General features: G+C 41.6%; 1 protein-coding gene, 1 non-coding gene and 1 pseudogene across 11 annotated transcripts in view; 2 read left to right on the top strand and 1 right to left on the bottom strand.

The window, feature by feature from the left end:
* Positions 1–21,264, bottom strand: part of LOC105478494 (CWF19 like cell cycle control factor 1) — a 35,693-nt gene that overhangs the window by 11,965 nt on the left and 2,464 nt on the right. For 2 of the 10 annotated variants that reach the window (XM_071069295.1, XM_071069297.1), the window contains 11 exons: positions 19,519–19,673; positions 17,970–18,054; positions 16,972–17,050; positions 16,228–16,329; positions 12,427–12,641; positions 9,600–9,718; positions 8,891–9,007; positions 6,685–6,769; positions 3,225–3,365; positions 2,194–2,305; positions 390–469 (listed from right to left, as the gene is read on the bottom strand). In XM_071069295.1, coding sequence (XP_070925396.1) covers positions 390–469; positions 2,194–2,305; positions 3,225–3,365; positions 6,685–6,769; positions 8,891–9,007; positions 9,600–9,718; positions 12,427–12,641; positions 16,228–16,329; positions 16,972–17,050; positions 17,970–18,054; positions 19,519–19,586 — 1,203 coding nt within the window. In that variant the 5' untranslated portion in view covers positions 19,587–19,673. Of the gene's footprint in view, positions 1–389; positions 470–2,193; positions 2,306–3,224; positions 3,366–6,684; positions 6,770–8,890; positions 9,008–9,599; positions 9,719–12,426; positions 12,642–16,227; positions 16,330–16,971; positions 17,051–17,969; positions 18,055–19,518; positions 19,674–20,256; positions 20,351–21,264 lie in introns of those variants that run through there. The other 8 variants (XM_071069300.1, XM_071069299.1, XM_071069303.1 and 5 more) reach the window with 7 other exon arrangements.
* On the top strand, positions 3,578–5,586 carry LOC112426051 (prohibitin 1 pseudogene; annotated as a pseudogene).
* Positions 14,579–14,685, top strand: LOC112426053 (U6 spliceosomal RNA). The gene has a single exon (XR_003017318.2). It is a non-coding gene; the product is annotated as a U6 spliceosomal RNA (small nuclear RNA).

Here is a 21,264-nt window from a genome sequence, read left to right as displayed (position 1 = left end):
AATAAAGTTACTAAAAAACAAATAGGCATCTCCAGCCGGGCACGGTGGCTCAAGCCTGTAATCCCAGCACTTTGGGAGGCTGAGACGGGCGGATCACAAGGTCAGGAGATCGAGACCATCCTGGCTAACACGGTGAAACCCCGTCTCTACTAAAAAATACAAAAAACTAGCCGGGCGAGGTGGCAGGCGCCTGTGGTCCCAGCTACTCCGGAGGCTGAGGCAGGAGAATGGCGTAAACCCGGGAGGCGGAGCTTGCAGTGAGCTGAGATCCGGCCACTGCACTCCAGCCTGGGCGACAGAGCCAGACTCAGTCTCAAAAAAAAAAAAAAAACAAAAAAAAAAACAAATAGGCATCTCCTTCTCTATAAAGGTCCAAGGAAGTAACTCACATGTGTGCCGATGTTGACCACCAAATGCTTTTCCACTTCAGGGCTAGCAAGGCAAAACCAGCAGGGTCCTGGAGGCTGAGCTTCATGTAAAAGAAAGCCGGGTGTTACTATGGTCCAAGCACAGCATATAATCACCCCACAGAACTTAGCCTTATCTGATTTTTATATCCTGAAAAGACTGGTATACAACACTGCCACAATGGGCTGAGCCTATGTTCCTCACTATGACCCCCTATAAACATTTTCAATGAAATTAAACTTCCATTCGAATTTGTAACCAATCCACAGGTAGGTAACCCACAAGTGCAAAATCACACACTGACTAAAGTAGCACATAACTGGCAACAGGCTACAACAAAAGAACACTGAACAGGGTGTCAGGAGCCCTAATTATAGCCCCAACTACGCCATTAGCGATGACCCTGGAAAATTTACCCTCCTAAGGTCAGCTTCTTCCATGAAACAAAAAGACGAAGAAAGAGAATCTCAATGAAACACCTTTAAAGTCCTTCCTCTGAGTTTGATCATTCTTTTATGAATCTATATTGGTTTTGGAGGCTCTTTACCTCATCATGTTCTACAGACATAAAGGAAAGATGCTTTTCCCATAGTTCTTGCAGGAAGCGCCTCAGAACAGCCTAAAAGTCAGGCCAGTCTTATTTTATTTTTTTAAGACAGGGCCTTGCTCTGTCACCCAGGCTGGAGTGCAGTGGTGTGATCTTGGCTCACTGCAATCTCCACCTCCCGGGTTCAAGCGATTCTCCTGCCTCAGCCTCCCAAGGAGCTGGGACTACAGGTGGGTGCCACCACGCCCTGCTAAATTTTTGTATTTTTAGTACAGACAGGGTTTCACCATGTTGGCCAGGCTGGTCTCGAACTCCTGGCCTCAAGTGATCCAGCTGTTTGGCCTATCAAAGTGCTGGGATTACACTTAGTGTGAATCAGTTTCCGGCATTACATAAATCTAGATAAAAATTCATATAGCTCTAGTTTCTGAATCTGAAGCTATAAAAAGAGTATCAATTTTTTTTTTTTTTTTTTTTGAGATGGAGTCTCACTCTGTTACCCAGGCTACAGTACAATGGCATGGTTTTGGCTCACTGCAACCTCCACCTCCCGGGTTCAAGCAATTCTCCCACTTCAGCCTCCCAAGTAGCTGGGACTACAGGCGCATGCCACCACACCTGGATAATTTTTATATTTTTAGTAGAGAAGGAGTTCCACCATGTTGGCCAGGCTGGTCTCGAAATTCTGAACTTGTCATCCGCCTGGCTCAGCCTCCCAAAGTGCTGGGATTACAGGCGTGAGCCACCGCACCTGGCCAAGAATATCAACATTTTTATCCCAATATGGGTATATAAGCAACAGAAGACTGCCTTTTCAGGACAAAGAAAATCTCTTTAAATGGTAATTAGCAAAAGGAACTCATCTCTCTCAAGTAGATGGGCTAAAAATACAGAGAGTCCAAGAAGTATATAAAAGCATCACCCTTGGAGAACCATACCTATTTATGAGAGAGGAAAAGAGAGAGCTATCTTGTAAAACTGGCTATTGCTATAACAAATGTTGACAGGGATGTGGAAAAGCAGAAACCTTCATACACTGCTGGTGGGAATGTAAGATGGTGCAGTCACCACACCCAGCCAAGGCCATGTTTATATTTTATTTTTATTGTTGGTCCTAATGACTCATTGCACAATTTTCCCCTGCCAGAAGAGGCTCTCTTAGCAATGCTGCTTTCCAAACAAAAGCCAAAATAACAGTTACTGTTCACAGAGGAGACCTCTGGAATAAAGGTACTTACGAGGTTTGCGAGGCTGCTTTGGGTGAGGAGATTTGCTATCTCTACCTGTGGATGAACGCTTCCTTCCCTGCTTTTCATTTAAATCAAAGAAAAACTGACAGGCTGATTCTTCCTGGAATGGCCAAATGCAGAAGATTAAATATTATTCAACCAACCTTTAGATAAGTAGCCAACCACTCACATACAAGGGAACATTCCTGCCATGCCATATCTTTCTTTCTTCTCAGTCCTTTCTGCATACTCTAAGGAAGCAAAATATCTTCCCAATTCTGATGCCTGAACTCTCAGTCACACATCAATGCTTACCCAAACTACTGCCAAATTCATCTCTTTGGAAAAACAAGTTAAAATGCAAGTTATAAAGTAATTCTTGCCTAAAACAGAACAACATGAACCCACCCAAATTCACTCTTCCTTTTTCTCTCAACAGGGACATAGTGTAGTCATACAATTTCACAGGTCAAATAAGCCTAATTCAGCCTTGATTGAGAGATGAGAAGGTTGCTCGGAAAGAAAGAAAAGTCTGAGAAAGCAGACCGTGCATGCTAGTAAGAGAACTTGACCTTCCTTGCTTTAGTGGGGAAAAAATTAATTTGAGAAAACTCTGCTCTTAAGAGAATTTCTTCAGAGTGAATCTTATTTTCCTACTGGCTCCTACTGGCAATCATCATAAAATCACAAATTACATTGCTATGAAACTGCTAGGGCCTTGCCTAAAGAGCTAAGAACCGATAATCAACTTTAGTCAAAGACTTTACAAATAAAACTGTAACCCCAAACGTATGAATCCAGTTTGGACAAAGAAAGACCTAATCTATGAAACTGTTAACCCCAAACTACAATAAAAAACACTAAGTTTAGTTAAAATCTACTAAGATTTTCTAAACATCATCATGATTTCCCAAGAGGGAAAAAAAAAGATTTAGATTCTAAGGATTAAACTTGTCTTATGTACTAAACTATAACCAGGAAAAGAACACATGTAATGGGCAACCCTGCCCAGAAAATGCCAGCCCTCAATCAGAACATACCACAGGGGCAGGAATTTGCTTTCCTATGGATGCTTCCTGCCCAGATTTTCTGTAAGGGTTTTCAGTGACATCCGGAGGCTGTTTTACCAGTTCTGCTGCATCCATTAGCTTCATGGGAACAATACTGAATGCATAAAGATACTTTAGAGAAAAAGAACATAACGACATTAGGGGATATACTATTTACCCAACTGTAATCAACCTATTTTACTGTGAAGATTTCAGGGAAAACATGTGAAACTAAGTAAAATTAAAAGAACAGCAACCAGCCCATCCATAGCTCAGAGAATAAACAGTAAATCAAATGCCAATTCAGTGGCCTCTGCAGGGGCTCACCAAGGGCTGACAAAGAAATGAACAACAAATCAAAGCCCCAGCCCTCACAAACCAGGAGTTCTCACTCGAATAATGGAATAGTAACAACTGTCCCCTAGAGGGACTTGCTCTGTAACACTTGAAGACAAACTGCTTCTGCCTCTGAGTCCCTTATCTTTGTGTACTTTGTCCACAGAATTGTGGCACTGCCATTCATTTTTCCTAAAGAAAATTACAAATGAACTTGGGGTTTCTCTCTCTTGATATTATACAAATTCTGCTATATATGCTAATAAAATTTTCTTAAGAGACTAGCAGCAAAGAAGTAAATATTCATATAAATATCTGGAATCTTGCACTAATGCCACAGATATTGAAAACTTTAGATAAGATATAGATGTTTAAACTTACTACTGATTAGGGAAATGCAACTAAGTAACAATTACATATCATTTATCACATTGGCAAAAACTTTAATAAAACTTTGATGAGGGCCGGGGGTGGTGGCTCATGCCTGTAATCCCAGCACTTTGGGAGGCAGAGGCGGGTGGATCACCTAAGGTCGGAAGATAGAGACCAGCCTGACCAACATGGAGAAATCCCATCTCTACTAAAAATACAAAAGATTAGCCAGGTGTGGTGGCACGTGTCTATAGTCCCAGCTACTCAGGAGGCTGAGGCAGGAGAATCACTTGAACATGCGAGGCGGAGGTTGCAGTGAGCCGAGATCATGCCACTACATTCCAGCCTGGGCAACAGACAGAGACTCCATCTTAAAAAAAAAAAAAAAAAAAGAAAGAAACTTTGATATGATCCAGTGAGAAATATGGAGAGAGAAAAACAAAACAAAACAAAACACACCGCTGGGGTAGGGGTACAAATTGGAACAAAATTTTTAGATGAATTTAATAATGCTTGCCAAATTTTATAATGTGCACACCTTTTGACTAAAGTATAAGTTGCTTATGGCTGAGGCTAACATGTCCCTGAGAATAAAACAGACTGAAAATACTAAGTGTTATTCAGTTTGAAAGGGTAATTAAAAGAAAAATTACAAATCTAAACTTGCTAAGAATTGGGCAAAAAAGCTGAAAATAGGCTGGGAAATTTATGTGGAGGTCAAAGTGGAAGCAGGTATGAGAGGGTCCAGCAGAAGAAAACATAGCTGCCAAAGTGTTATGAGTCCGTCAGCAAGTTTGGCCTGGACTTAGCTGTTGCAGGAGACGTGGTGAACTCTGCCCTGTATGACATGGATGCTGGGCAAAGAGCTGTCATCTTTGACCAATTCTGTGGAATACAGAATATTGTGGTAGGGGAAGGGATTCACTTTCTCATTCCATGGGTACAGAAACCAATTATCTTTGACTGCCGTTCTTGACCATGTAATGTGCCAGGCATCACTGATAGCAAAGATATGCAGAATGACATCACGGTGCACATGGGGGCCTGTCACTAGCCAGCTTCCTCGCATCTTGACCAGCATTGAAGAGGATTATGATGAGCGTGTGCTGCTGTCCATCACTACCGAGATCCTCAAGTCAGTGGTGGCTCACTTTGATGCTGGAGAACTAATCACCTAAAGAGAGCTGGTCTCCAGGCAGATGAGCAATGACCTTATGGAGTGAGCAGCCACCTTTGGGCTCATCCTGGATGACAAGTCCTTGACACATCTGACCTTTGGGAAGGAGTTCACAGAAGCAGTGGAAGCCAAACAGGTGGCTCAGCAAGAAGCAGAGAGCGCCAGATTTGTGGTAGAAAAGGCTGAGCAGCAGAAACAGGCAGCCATCATCTCTGCTGAGGGCGATTCCAAGGCAGCCAAGCTGATCGCCAACTTACTGGCCACCACAGGGAACAGCCTGATCGAGCTGCGCAAGCTGGAAGCTGCAGAGGACATCACATACCAGCTCTCATACTCTGGGAACATCACCTCCCCTCCAGCGGGGCAGTCCATGCTCCTCCAGCTGCCCCTGAGGGGCCACCCTGCCGGCACTTCCGCGGGCCAACTGGGCCACAGCCCTGATGATTCTTAACACTGTCTTCCTTCTGTCCCCACCCTAGAAATCACTGTGAAATTTCATGATTGGCTTAAAGTGAAGGAAATAAAGGTAAAATCACTTCAGATCCACGCCCCCCCCCAAAAAAAAAGCTTAAAATATTATGAAAAAAATATATCGATTTGCTTATCTTTTGTATGCTTTGTCTATGGCATGTGATAGTGGAATAATCTTCAGACTCTTTATCTGCCTATTTTCCCACTTCACTAACTGTTCTTATTTTAGCTGTCTCAATCCATAATAGGTCAGTTTTGGCCCTGGGAAATCAGAAATGCTCTCAGAGAAGTGAGAAAAACAATCTACTTTTCTGGTATATTCTCTTTCATCAACTGCACTGTTTTCCAGTACAAAGATAGATTCCAGGTATCACTAAGATATCCCTCAGGAAATCTTAGCCCTAAGGAGGGCTTAGGTAAGTCCCCTGGGTTTTTTGCTTTTTTGTTTCCTGAGACAGAGTCTCACTTGGTCACCCAGGCTGGAGTGCAGTGGCCCGATCTCAGCTCACTGCAGTCTCCGCCTCCCACATTCAAGCAATTCTGCTGCCTCAGCCTCCTGAGGAGCTGGGATTACAGGTGCCCCCCACCATACCTGGCTAATTTTTTTATTTGTTATAGAGATGGGGCTTCACCATGTTGGCCAGGCTGGTCTCAAACTCCTGGCCTCAAGTGATCCGCCCACCTCAGCCTCCCAAAGTGCTGGGATTACAGGCATGGGCCACCATGCCCAGCTCTTTGGGGTTTTTTTATTTCAGCTAAATGAAGTTGCTAAAAGAAGTAAGCAAGCATCTGAGGGCAAATTCACAAATACTCACAAAGACAACCACATAGATGTGAAAGTAAAGGAACACTGTTCATTTGATATTTTGCCTTTATTCCTCTGGGCCTATTTTCCCAAACCCTTCTTTAAACTCTCCTACAAAAAGACCCAAAGAGACTTGACCTTTCATTACCGTATCTTTACAAGGAGTCTCCGAAGCTGCTGGGACCTTGCAGTGAGGGAGAAAAGAAGATCTGAATGCTAAACTGGGCAAGAGATACATTTATCAGGCAGACCGTGAGTATCAACTTTCCACCAAATAGGCGAATCTTTACCTTTTTCTTTTCTGGATTTCCAACATTTGCCAGAGCTATAAACCGGGTGGCATGCTGTGCATTTTCCTGTAGAACGACATGGTTTCTAGAACATATTTGAGAGACAAAATATTACAATTTTACTTTTGATTTGCAATGACAAAACATGTGGACTCCATGGGGCCATAAAAACAGCAGAGGTCCTCAGTTCATCACAAGTCAAATGATTTCAGATAAGTTACTATCTATCCGTCTAATAGGGCAACGATCCCTACCTCACAAGGCTGTTTTAGGAAGAGATGAGATTATGTCTTCAGAAACCATCAAAACTCCAACTTTTGGCTTTAAAAGAGTTGTAAAATTAGTAAAATGTTGACAATAGTTCAAGCTAAGTGATGGGCACATGAGGGTTCATTTTACTATTGCCTCTTCTTTTGTGTAATAAAGAGCTAAAATAAAATAGGCCAGGCACTTTGGGAGGCTGAGACAAAAGGACTGCTTGAGCCCAGGAGTTTGAGACCACCGTAGGCAACACAGTGAGACTGTCTCTACAAAAAAATTTTTTAATTAACTGGGTATGGTGGTGCATAACTATAGTCCCAGCTACTCAGGAGGCTAAGTTAGGAGAATCACTTGAGCCCACAAGGTTGAGGCTGCAGTGAGCCATGATCGTACCTCAGCACTCTAGCCTGGGATACAGAATGAGATCTTGTCTCAAAAAAAAAAAAAAAAACGTGTAGTCCTTTGTGTCTGGCTTCATTCACTTAACATGAAGTTTCAAGGTTCAACCATGTTGTAGCACATATCAGTACTTCATTGCTTTTCCTTGCCAAATAACATTTCATCATATATTTACCACTTTTAATTTACCCATTCATCAGGTGATGGACATTTGGGTTGTTTGCACTTTTGAGCTATTATGAATAATGCTATTATGATCATTTGTGTACAAGTTTTTGTGTGGACATATGTTTTCCCTTATCTTGGGACAGGAATAAAATTGCCATTACCATGCTGCTGACTCTTATGTTTAACCTCTCAAGAACTGCTAAACAGTTTTCCAAAGCAGCTGCACCATTTTACACTCTCACCAGCAATGTGTGAGGGTTCCAATTCCTCCACATCCTTGCCAACACTTGTTATTATGTATTTGTCTTTTTGACTACAGCCTTCCTAGTGGGTATTAAGTGGTATATCATTGTGCTTTTGATTTGCATTACCATAATGGCTAATGATACGAGCATCTTTTTATATGTGTATTGGCCTTTTTTTTTTCTTTGACACGGAGTCCCTCTCTGTTGCCCAGACTGGAGTGCAGTGGCGCAATCTCTGCTCACTGCAAGCTCCGTCTCCCGGGTTCACGCCATTCTCCTGCCTCAGCCTCCCGAGTAGCTGGGACTACAGGCGCCCGCCACCATGCCCAGCTAATTTTTTGTATTTTTAGTAAAGACAGGGTTTCACTGTGTTAGCCAGGAAGGTCTCGATCTCCTGACCTCATGATCTGCCTGCCTTGGCCTCCCAAAGTGCCGGGATTACAGGCGTGAGCCACTGCACCCAGCCCTATTGGCCATTTTCATATGTTCTATGAAAAACTGTATTCAGATTCTTAAGAACTGTGTACGTTTTGAATGGCTTGTTCTCAAAACTTCTGTTTTTGCAGTATATTTTTAGAGAACAAGACATTTTTCTGGAATGCATATATGGAGATTTAACAGAAAAAGCTGTATCACCTATGATTCTGCATTAGGCTGTGGGATTATGGTAAGGGGAGTATTCTCTTCTTGCTCACTTACATTTTTTTTTAACTGGCAACAAGTGTATACTACTTTTGTAAAAAAAGAAGGAAAATAAGTTATTTTAAAGATAATCCATGCCCTTTATCAGTGAAGATAATTCTGAGCTTTTACTTAACTCGCTCACTTGTAAAACACTGGTTTTCTTGGCAATATATTCTTTTTTAAAGAATTAACTTGACCTCTATATACCTACTATGTACCCACAAAAATTAAAAAAATTAAAACTCCACCTCTGAGTGCTAAATAAAAAAAAGAAAAAAAAATACTTTCTTGGCTGGGCGCAGTGGCTCATGCCTGTAATCCCAGCACTTTGGGAGGCTGAGGTGGGCGGATCAGGAGGTCAAGAGTTCAAGACCAGCCTGAATGACATGGTGAAACTCCATCTCTAATAAAAATACAAAAAAAAATTAGCTGGATGTGGTGGCACGCACCTGTAATCCCAGTTACTCAGGAGGCTGAGGCAGGAGAATCGCTTGAACCCAGGAGGCGGAGGTTTCAGTGAGCCGAGATCATGCCACTGCACTCCAGCCAGGCAACAGAGTAAGACTCTGTCTCAAAAAAAAAAGACAAAAAAAAAATTTTTGTTATTTTTCCTTCTCATTTACTTTTAATTAACAACTAAAAATTGTATATATTTATGGTATACAACATGCTGTTTTGAAATGTGTATATATTGTGGGATGGCTAAATCAAGCTAATTAACATATGCATTATCTCATATTTATTTGTGGTAAAAAAATTTTTAAAGAAATGGGGCTCCCTATGTTGCCCAGGCTAGAGTGCAGTGGCTATTTACAGGCGTAGTCATTGCACACTATAGCCTAAAACTCCTGGGCTCAAGCGAGCCTCCTGCCTCAGCCTTCCAAGTAGCTGGAATTATAGGCACACACCACCATGCCTGGCCCTGAAAAGGAAAAAACTGATACAAGTTCTTGATTCTGAAACTGAAGGAATTCCAAAGTGATTTCAACTTAGGGAACAAACTCAGGGAAGATGAATGACTTGAGAGTCACTTATTTCACTGTCTGAGTAACCAAATGGAATCAAGACGTTATATGGTTAAAAACGAACAAGAGAAGTTTATATAGAAGATCCATGGCAAATTCTTCAAAAAGCCAAAGAGAATGAAATGCTACTCACCGATATGGAAGCCTCTCATAATAGGTCTTTTCCAAAGCAGCAAAATGATATCTTGGTTTCAAGCCCATGGCAAGACTGGAAACCAAAGCAGAACCACATTTTTTGGTATCCACTTCTCCCTAGTAAACAAAAACTTAGTCATCCATACAGACCAAAAGTTATCAAGAAATGCAAATAAATAATAAGACATTTTGAAATGTCTTTGAAATTTACACATGAATACAAATGCGGGCAGAAGGAATTGCACAGTGAATTTCATACATATGGCAATCAGAGAAAAAAATCTTAAATAAGGAAGCTGAACTATTATGAATGTAGAAATAGGAACAACTGTTGGAAGCCAGAGATTAAAAGGTTACTCCTCTATATTAATGCCCAAAACATAATTAAAACCTTTTTTGGAAAGTAAGCTCTCCCTCTGGAGCCCACAGACTGAGCTTCTAGTTGCTTTTTTTTTTTTTTTTCTGAGATGGAGTCTTGCTTTGTCGCTCAGGCTGCTGGAGTACAGTGGCACGATCTCGGCTCACTGCAACCTCTGCATCCTGGGTTCAAGAAGCGATTCTCCTTCCTCAGCCTCACTAGTAGCTGGGATTACAGGCACGTGCCACCACACCCAGCTAATTTTTGTATTTTTAGTAGAGATGGGGTTTCACTATGTTGGTCAGGCTGGTCTCAAACTCCTGATCTCGTGATCTGCCCGCCTGGGCCTCCCAAAGTGCTGGGATTACAGGTGTAGGCCACCACACCCAGCCTCTAGTTTGTTTGTACAGAATCTGTAGTTCACAGGTCCAGAGAGTCACAGTCAATTCAGAAAATCAAAGTGAAAAGCTAGGTTTCAGGGCTCCTAGGATCCACAGAATATCTGGTATAGAGTACTCAAGGACTTCATCACGAGCATATAATCTTTTATTTTGCTTGAGTCAAGGAAGTAGCAGTTTCAGGAAGGGCATAACCACACCCTTCTTAAGTAACATGAAGTTTGCCCAAACTTATTCTTGTTCCCAGAACACCTCAGATTCTGTTAACAACCAATTAAGTGATCTCTCACCCACAGCATTATTTATGAACTCTATTCTAAGAGAAGGTATTACTTGGAAATAAGCTAACCAAGTTTGTTTTCCACTACGTAAAGCAGGAATTTTCTTTTGTCTTATGCTTGTTTCCTTCAGGTTTCTGCTGAAGGGCAGGGAATTAGCTTTGAGGTTGGTACTAGCATCTTAGGGACTGGTGAACTATACTTTTCTCCTCCATAAATATACTGTATGGCTATTTATAAGCCTTGATCAAAATCAATTTTTAGCTCCCTGCAAAACGAAGGGGCCTCATTTTCTCATCCTTCCTTACAGAGCATCACATGTGTCTTTCTCTCTTCCTTCATCACTTTAGCAGCCCTTCTCTAGATCTTCCCTAGCTTTGCTATATCCTTGTGCTCCAACCAGCACTACCCCTTGTATTCTAGGTAAAGAGTAACCATGGGTTTGTCAAAAAAGAAGAGAGCATCCTCGATAATGCCTGGTATCCTGCTGGCCTTTCTGGTCATGGACACATGGTGCTGAAATTGGCAAGGGGTGGTGTACAGGTTCCACTTCTGGATCATCACTGATAATCCTGAATCCATCCATGGAGATTTGTCCCCAAATGCATTCTTACATTTCCCTTCAATGAAGCTCAGCCAATGTTTTCTGCCCTCACATATAACCTTTTCAAAATATTCCTTAGGCTTACCACCACCAGTGTAGTATTTCACTCCCCATGATAGTTGTCACTCCTGGTGTACCATCCTTTTCAAGATTACTCATAAAATATTAAAATCTGGCCAGGTATGGTGGCTCACACTTGTAATCCCAGCACTTTGGGAGGCCAAGGCAGGTGGATCACTAGAGCCCAGGAGTTCAAGATCAGCCTGGGCAACCCCCTCTCTACTAAAAATGCAAAAATTAGGCTGGGCGCGGTGGCTCATGCCTGTAATCCCAGCATTTCGGGAGGCTGAGGTGGGCAAATTACTTGAGGTCAGGAGTTTGAGACCAGCCTGGCCAACATGGTGAAACCCCATCTCTACTAAAAATTCAAAAAATTCTGCCTGTAATCCCAGCACTTTGGGAGGCCAAGGCAGGCAGATGGTCTGAGCTCAAGAGTTCACAACTAGCCTGGGCAACACAGTGAAACCCCGTCTCTACTAAAATACAAAAAATTAGCCAGGCACGGCAGCGTGCACCTGTAGTCCCAGCTACTTCGGAGGCTGAGGCAGGAGAATTGCTTGAACCCAGGAGGCAGACGTTGTGGTGGGCAGAGATGGCGCCACTGCACTCTAGCCTGGGTGACAGAGTAAAACTCCATCTCAAAAAAAAAAAAAAAATTAGCCAGGCACAGTGGCGCATGCCTATCATCTCAGCTACTCAGGAGGCTGAGGCAGGAGAATCGTTTGAACCCGGGAGGAGGAGGTTGCAGTGAGCCAAGATTGCACCACTGCTCTGCAGCCTGGGTGACAGAGTGAGACTCATCTCAAAAAAAAAAAAAAAAAAAAATTATCAGTGAAACCTCAAAACATTAAGAGGCTTAGGAAAGGGCACTTGAAGCAGAGAGTATTAAAAAAATTCCTTTATAACTAAGATTTCAGCAGTCTCATCTATGAAGCACACTTTCATGAAATTAACTTTTGCTTTGGTCAGTTGATATAGCTTTTAGAATCCTGAAAATTTTCACAAAAGACTTCTAATAAAAGTACCCAAGAGCTAAAATACTCAATATAAACAGGAAAAGAAAAAAGGCCCAACTCAAGCCAGTGCAATTTGCTTTTAGAAATTCCAACTGAACAAGTACTACTCACAGAAGAATTCCCAAAGTTCCCCACATACTTGGGCCACGGGGATGTGAGCAAGATATCAACACCCTTAAACTGGGAGGTTGTACACAGCATCGTTCTCAGAGAAGACACATCCTTGGGACTAAAATTATAACCTGGTACTGGCTCATTTAAGGACTCTGTGCCACTGAGGTACACAATCTGCAGCCCCGAGCTTCCAGTGAAGATACCTTTACGACCTGGGTTCAAAGAAAAACGAACAAATTTTAGTCAAAATTGAAGAATGAAAAGCCATCAATAGGGGGATGAATCTCCCATGATTCTCCTATGTCCCTGCCATTTTACATATCTGAAGTGTAAACTCTCCAGCAACTCCCTTCTGGCCGCTAGGCATCAATGGTGAATGGCTATAACAATATTCCTGCTCAGTAAATACAAACAGCCCTACATGGAGGCTGCTGAGCCCACAGGCCAGTATGTTTACACCAGGTGCCTTACAAATATTACTAGAAAAAGCTAGGAAGAGAAGATTAGAAAAAAGGCTTTCTGCCTTCTAGAGAAGACTCTACATGGACTTAAATGCAGACATCAGGACACAGGAAAAGGCAATGAGAAGAAAAATACAGTTCTAAGGAAGCTACAGTCTAGAAAAGATGCACACGATGAAATCTCGTCTCTACTAAAATACAAAAAATTAGCCAGGCATGGCAGCGTGTGCCCATAGTCCCAGCTTGGGAGCAGGCAGCAACTTCCAAGTGAAGGAAAACATTTGGAAAGAGCAAGTGTTTAGGAAAAATTAAAGACTCTACTCTCTTCTAGGGTTGGTCCTGGCTTGTGGCCTTGTTTCTATTCCCTCCTGTTGCCGTCAAGACCTTGCTCCATCAGTTTTCACCTCCCTTTCATCTACTGAGTCTACACAGCTGGCGCTTTCTGTTCAGAAAAAAACATGCTCAATCATCCCCATCCAAAATGAACACACATACTAAGAAACTTCCTCGTCTTCAGTTTTGAACTTCTGAAGAGCAGTCCATGCTAAGTGCTTTACCTGCTTTTTGTTTTTTTTTTTTTTTTTTTTTGGTTTCTGTTTTTCAGATGGAGTCTTGCTCTGTCGCCAGGTTGGAGTGCAGTGGTGTGATCTTGGCTCACTGCAACCTCCACCTCCGCCTCCCGGGTTCAAGTGATTCTCTTGCCTCAGCCTCCCGAGTAGCTGGGACTCCAGGTGCCCGCCACCATGCCCAGTTAATTTTTGCATTTTTAGTAGAGATGGGGTTTCATCATGTTGGCCAGGATGGTCTCAATCTCTTGACCTCGTGATCTGCCCGCCTCAGCCCCCCAAGTGCTAGGATTACAGACGTGAGCCACTGCGCCCAGCCTACTTTATTAGTTCCTTAAGCCCCTGCAATCAGTTTCCTTCTCCCATCACTCTCTTAAAGGTCACCCTATATCTGCCAATGTTCTCCTGAAACTATGTTATCTTCACTTAGATTCCTTGAAGTTGACAATATCTTCACCTCTCAAACAGTCCTCTAAGCACTTTTATGTCTTTTTTCCTACCCCCAAGATGAAGATATACCATCCCCACCCACCAAGGTACTATCATCTACGTGCTTCCCTTATGACTGTATTTCTTCCTTGATTTCGAGACCAGCCTGACCAACATGGTGAAACCCTGTCTCTACTAAAAAACACAGAATTAGCCGGCCATGGTGGCACACACCTGTGACCCCAGCTACTGAGGAGGCTGAGGCAGAAGAATCGCTTGAATCCAGGAGGCAGAGGTTGCAGTGAGCCGAGACTACGCCATTGCAATCCAACCTGGGCAACAAGAGCGAAACTCCATCTCAAAAAAATAATAATAATAATTCTCACTTCCAACTATATGTTGGATGTCTTACCAGTACTTCAAGCTCACTATCACATGTTCACTACCAAGCTCTTTGCTTGATCCTCCTACTGGATCCAAAAAACCTATTTCACAGAAGTAACCCAAGTACCTCAGCTGCTCTTTACACTCCTGACACTAAATTCATATGGTAAAATGGCTGCCAAATATCTATAGTAATGCCCTTAATCCAAATCTACAGACTATACCGAGAACTGCGTAAGTCAGACCCATGTTAAAATATACAACAGAATTTCAAAATGTGTATCTGACATGTGTAGTTAAAAAGAAACAGTGCTCACTTCAGCAGCATATATACTAAAACTGGAAAGATAAAGATAATATTAGCACGACACCTGCACAAGGATGACATGCAAATTCATGAGGAGTTCCATATTAAAACAACAAAACAAATAAAGTCCTTCCTTCAATTTTTGCTTAAAGAAGTCTCATAGGATTAGAACAAAATAAGACTGGTAACAGGGGGGCCACAGCCAAACAGAGACAAAAGGCCAAGATGAACTATGATGGGGAAGGAGAGAGAAGACATTTACAGCAAAGGAAATGAAGAAGCTTTCTAGAGAAATAAGACCAACAAAGAGGAAATGTGAAGAACAGTAGAGTCAATTAAAAAAAAAAAAAGTCAGGCACAGTGGCTCATGCCTGTAATCCCAACACTTTGGGAGGCTGAAGCGGGCGGATCACAAGGTCAGGAGATCGAGACCATCCTGGCCAACATGCTGAAATCCCGTTTCTACTAAAAACACAAAAATTAGCTGGGTGTGGTAGCACGTGCCTATAATCCCAGCTACTCAGGAGGCTGAGGCAGGAGAATCACTTGAATCAGGGAGTCACAGGTTGCAGTGAGCTGAGATCACGCAACTGCACTCCAGCCTGAGCAACAGAGCGAGACACTATCTCAAAAAAAAAAAAAAGAAAATAAGGAGTTGAATGATCTAAGAGGCAGCAGACTGTCAGCAGGTGGGGGGAAAACAAAAGCAAAATTTGACAGTGCTTTTGAAAATGGCCAGACATTGAAAGAGCCACTAAAAGCAATACAGAGGACTGTGGAGGAAACAACTTTAAGCTGGAACTGAAGAGTGTACCTGGAACCAGAAAAAAGAGAGTAAAAAAAAGTTAAAAATCCCCAAAGAACAGTACTAAAAATGTGAGTTGCCAAAACCTTAGAGTGAAACCTAGAGCGATAAATAGTTGGGAGCCTAATTAACAAGTAAGCTGCATATATCCAGCAAGATTGTATGGTAAGGCCACATACATGAAATTTCCTTTGTGTGAACATAATTTATACCTTAAGTATCCCATATAGTGTAGACAAGGAGTTTATCCCTCTAGTTGGCTAAACAAGTGTGTACTGGGTTGTGGCAACATAACGAGATTAGGGCTAAGTGGCAGAAATAATAAAGGAAAAATGCCACTGTTCTAAGGGCATTGTCCTAAAGGTATAGCAGCACATATACAGACTTTGGGAAAAAACCCTCCAAACTCCATTATCTCAGGCTGTAATCACTGAAAAATCTAGCCAAAAATTTCCTGGGACACTAATTCCTGAGAACACTGTATTATGTTCATTACAAATACAACAAATATCAGCCAGGCACGGTGGCTCACGCCTCTAATCCCAGCACTTTGGGAGGCCGAGGCAGGTGAATCACGAGGTCAGGAGATCAAGATGATCCTGGCTAACATGGTGAAACCCCATCTACTCTAAAACTATAAAAAATCAGCCAGGTATGGTGGCACACGCCTGTAATCCAAGCTACTCAGGAGGCTGAGGCAGGAGAATCACTTGAACCTGGGAGGCAGAGGTTACAGTGAGCCAAGATCGCGCCACTGCACTCCGGCCTGGGTGACAGAGCAAGACTCCGTCTCAAAAAAAAAAAAAAAAAAACACACACACACAAATATAACAAGTATCAGCTTACCCAGATAAGTAATGTTTTCAGCTAATTCACATCCATCAGCATCCTGGAAATATTTTACTGTTTCCTGGTTATTAGCACCAAGCACATATGTCTGAATAGGAGCTAGTGAGGGAAACAGACATGACACCATATAGTTACCAGATCTGCTTTAGAACTTGAGATATGCCTCTCTATAGAAAAAATATTTACAGCAAAACTAAACAGTCCATGCATTCACATTCCCCATATTTAGCAATCCTAAATGTGGAACTGCTATCCACTAAGGATATACTACACCCAACCTTGTAGCTTGACTATTTTCTGTTTTGTTTTGTTTTCTGAGACAGAGCCTTGCTCTGTCACCCAGGCTGAAGTGCAGTGGCGCGATCTCGGCTCACTACAATCTCCGCCTCCTGGTTCAAGCGATTCTCCTGCCTCAGTCTCCCGAGAAGCTGGGATTACAGACATGCGCCACCATGCCCTGCTAATTTTTGTATTTTTAGTAGACACAGGGTTTCACCATGTTGGCCAGGCTGGTCTCGAACTCCTGACCTCAGGTGATCCGCCCGCCTCAGCCACCCAAAGTGCAGGGATTACAGGCATGAGCCACCGCACCAGGATAGTCTCAATAATGAAAAACAACTTAAATTCTTAAATACTGAAAATTATTCTTAAATTCTTAAATAATGAAAAACAACTCAGCAAGAACTGTGGCCCTTGAAATTTTATTAGAAATCGTATGTTAAATAAAAATAATTTCTATACCTTTCTTGATGCCAGTCTTATACTCCTCCCATTCAGCATCTGGGGTGGAGCCAAAGAAATTTCCTACACACAACAGCAGCTAAAATGAGTTTTTTAAACAGATATATGAGATTTTAAAATATCAAACAGTACATAATTGATAGTAATATTTAACTAGTTATTCAATAGTTTCAAATCAGTTTATTCTTAATCAATTTGCAGATTTCAATATACAATTCTTTAGCAGCAACTGTTAAGTTACTGATTCTATGAATTATTAAGTTTTGGCTTTTGGCTGTCAAATTCATGTTAGAGTCAAGGAACTAAACTTTTAAAAGAAGTTAGAATTCAAGGACTCCTCAAATTCCCAGTCCCACTCTGCCACTCATGGCTCTCTCCACATATCCTTCCCTGGAATATACAGTAATATAAAAATAGATCTCTAAAGATCCCCATGTGAAACAAACAAAAAAAAAACTTAAAATATTAGAAACTCTGAGAAATACAGGGCATAAAAAACACATTTCCTGACTGTTGTCTTTACTCAACCTTTAACCCAATGAACAAATTATCCTCATACCTGGAATACTCTCTTCTGTACTCTTAAGAGTTTACAGTCTAGTTGGCAACCATACACAACATTCATATAGAGCTTTTAAGCCTACGATGCATTGGTATATATGTTACCTGACTTAATCCTCACCACATTCATGAAATAGATCTGTGCTTCCCAAACCCGGGGGTCAGAATCACTTAGGGAAGTGTTGCTAGTCTGTTTTCAGTTTTTTGTACAGGGATAAAGTAACAAGATTCAAAGTCAAAAAATATAAAGATCAATAGTATAGTAAATAGGTCTCCCTCCCCTAACCACTCAGTAGCTACTAAGTTCCTATGCTCACGAAGGGAACTCAATTTAACAAAAATGGTATGTGTTCAATCAAGACCTAAAGGAGTGCAAACTTTATTTTTACGTGTGACTACAAAGGTAAAATTAAATTCAGTAAAAACAAACATCTTACATCAAAGTTTCCACTTTTCTTCTGAATTGCTCGAACTCTATTGAACAAAATATCAAACTTTCCTTCAACATCTCCACAAGCCAAGCTGCAAACAAAGAGATAAACATTATAGCAATTCAGGAAACAAATGGGCCTGCCAGGTTTGGTATATACTAGCCTTTTGGATTAGATAGATACATGATTTAGTCTCTCTGCAGTTACCTTGCAAGGTTCAGAGCACGTAAACCACTGGGTAGATCCACTGAGGGTCTCACCAACACCTCCCACTCGCCATATCTAAAATTTAGCTTATCATTTACTCCACAATTGAGCCAGCTTCTCCTCATTCCTAAGTTTTGTGGACATGTCTATGGCTGACACGGTCAACGAGTCAAAAATACCCCATCCAGTCGCCAAGTCCCATCAATCCCTTTTTCCAGACATCTCACATTCATTCTATCCTTTTTATTTTGACTCCTCCTATCTTAGTACAGGGCTTCAGTCATTCATTTGATAAACAGGCTCTGGACAGCTACAATACGCTAAGTACAATATGCCAAGTATACTATGAACATGTTAGCAGTACAAGGTGGAGGAAGACTCAGTTTAAGCCTCAAAGAGTTTATAATCAGGGAAAGGAAAACACTCTAATCTTTATAAATTTGTAAGAAAAGGGCTACAACAGGAGGTATATGTCAAGTGTTATGGGGCAGGAAGTAGAAAATGGCAAGAGCTGACATCGGTAAGGTAAACTGGCCCTAGGTTGTGAAGGGACTTTTACTATCATCTCATTTCTGAGTGTTTCTGATTTATATGGTTTTTCCATGGCTTATATCATTTTCTTAATGTGTTTTAATTTATCTTGAAATATTAAAATTTAATTGTTTTGTGAGTGTGTCTTTCTGGCATGCTTTTATTGTCCACCTTGCCAAACTTTTTTTCTTTTTCTTTTTTTTTTTTTGAGACAGGGTCTCACTCTGTCACCCAGGCTAAAGTGCAGTGGCACGACCTTGGCTCACTGCAACCTCCACTCCACTCCACCCCACCCTACCCCCTTCTTATGGCAGAGGAAGAATCAGAGAAAAATACAATGAATCTAGTGTTAGACTCAAAGTAGAGAATACACTTATGTTTCCTCTAATGCCTTCTTTTCTTCCTATCCATCCTACATAAAGTTGTCAGCTTAATGTCCTTTCCTCAAAACATTAAGAGGTTCCCCACTGCCTACAGAACCACAGCTTTCCACAGGCCTTGACCTGTCGTCTTTCTAGTGCTTTCTGCAAGTTTTCTTAACTCAAACCTTACTTACTGGCAATTTGATTACTCTCTGCCTCTGTCATTCCCTAGGGTAGTTCCACCCTACCCATCCTGAATCTAAGCTTTTCCCATCCTTCAAGGTTTAGCACATTTCTGAAGCCTTCCTGGCTGGCTCAGAAGTCATCCCCTTCTCAAAACCTCAGAAAACCATATTACAGCATTTCAGAGCAAGCTCTGTCATAAACTAATAGGACTTTTATTTATATTTTGAGCGCCACCTCCTCTAGGAAGCCTTCTAGTACCTATTAGTTACCAATTTCTAGTGTTCCCATAGGATCCTGCATTTCTTCCATCACAGCAGTTGTCATATGGAATTATCATTGTTTCTGGGTGATCCACTGTCCAGTTTATACATCATGAGGTGCCTCATCTCCTCATCTGGGCCCTTTTCCAGTGTTCTCTATTCCGCTGAATAAAAATAGAAATCTATGACCCAACAGGGCCAACTCCTTTTCACTCACAATTAAACCATCACAAGCCTTGTTGATTTTACTTCCTTAATAAACTTTAATCCCTAAACTTTTCCTCTGTCATCACTCCACCTAATCCCAACTGTTCTCTACTTTGGCTCTGATTTGTTCTCCACATTGCAGACAGAACTGCTTTCCAAAATGAAAATTTGATCATGCCAAGTCATTCTTAAGCATTTCAATAACCCTTTTAGGTTAAAGACAAAAATACAGTTATGTGCACATAACAATGTTTCGGTCAACAAGGGACCACATATATGATGGTGGTCCCATAAGATTATAATGGAACTTAAAAATTCCTATCACCTAGTGATGGCTAGCCATTTGTAACATCACAGTGCAATATATTACTCATTTGTTTGTGGTAATGCTGGTATAAACACCTACTGGGCTGGTGGTTATAAAAAGTGTAGCACATACAGTTAGTACAGTATACAATATTTGATAATGATAATAAACAACTATGTTACTCGTATATATATAATATTTAGTATGCTATTGCCAGGTAAGGTGGCTTATACCTGTAATCCCAGCACTTTGGGAGGCCGAGGTGGGTGGATCACGAGGTCAGGAGATCGAGACCATCCTGGTTAACACGGTGAAACTCTGTCTCTACTAAAAATACAAAAAATTAGCCGGGTGTGGTGGCTGGCACCTGTAGTCCCAGCTACTCAGGAGGGAGGCGGGAGAATGGCGTGAACCCGGGAGGCAGAACTTGCAGTGAGCCGAGATTGCGCCACTGCACTCCAGTCTGGGCAACAGAGTGAGACTACGTCTCAAAAAAAAAAAAAAAAAAAAAAAAAAAAAAAAATTTAGTATGGTATGCTCTTTACTGTTATTTTGCAGAGTATACTCCTACGTATTTAAAAAAAAAAAAAAGTTAACTGTAAAAAAGCCTCAGGCAGGTCCTTCAGGAAGCATTCCACAGGGCACTGTTATCATAGGAGATGACAGCTTCATGCATGTTATTACTACTGAAGCCTTTCCAGTGGGACAAGATATGGAGGTGAACAGCAGTGATACTGATGATCCTGACCCTGTGTAGGCCTAGACTCATGTGTGTGTGTGTGTGTGTGTCTTAGTTTGCAACAAAAAAAGTTTAAAGCCAGGCACAGTGGCTCATGTCTGTAATCCCAGCACTTTGGGAGGCTGAGGCAGGATAACTTGAGCCCAGGAGTTCAAGACCAGCCTGGGTAACATAGCAAAACCCCCTCTCTACAAAAAATACAGAAATTAGCTAGGTGTAGTGGCTTGTGCCTGTAGTCCCAGCTACTCAGGAGGCTGAGGTGGGAGAATCACTTGAGCCCAGGAGGTTGAGGTTGCAGTGAGCCGTGACTGCACAATTGCACTCCAGGCTGGGCAACAGTGAGCCCCTGTCTCCAAAAAAAAAAAAAAAAAAAAAAAAAAAAAAGTTTAAAGGGTAAAAAGAAAAAATAATAATAGAAAGAAGCTTGTAGAATAAGGATATAAAGAAAATATTATATACACACAAAGCTGTACAATGTGTTTTGCATCTTAGCTGTGTTATA

This window comes from Macaca nemestrina, chromosome 9 (genome assembly GCF_043159975.1).
Source record: "Macaca nemestrina isolate mMacNem1 chromosome 9, mMacNem.hap1, whole genome shotgun sequence".
NCBI classification, from domain to species: domain Eukaryota; kingdom Metazoa; phylum Chordata; class Mammalia; order Primates; family Cercopithecidae; genus Macaca; species Macaca nemestrina.
Note: the sequence above shows the minus strand (reverse complement) of the source record. Positions and strands in the feature narration are given on the sequence as shown.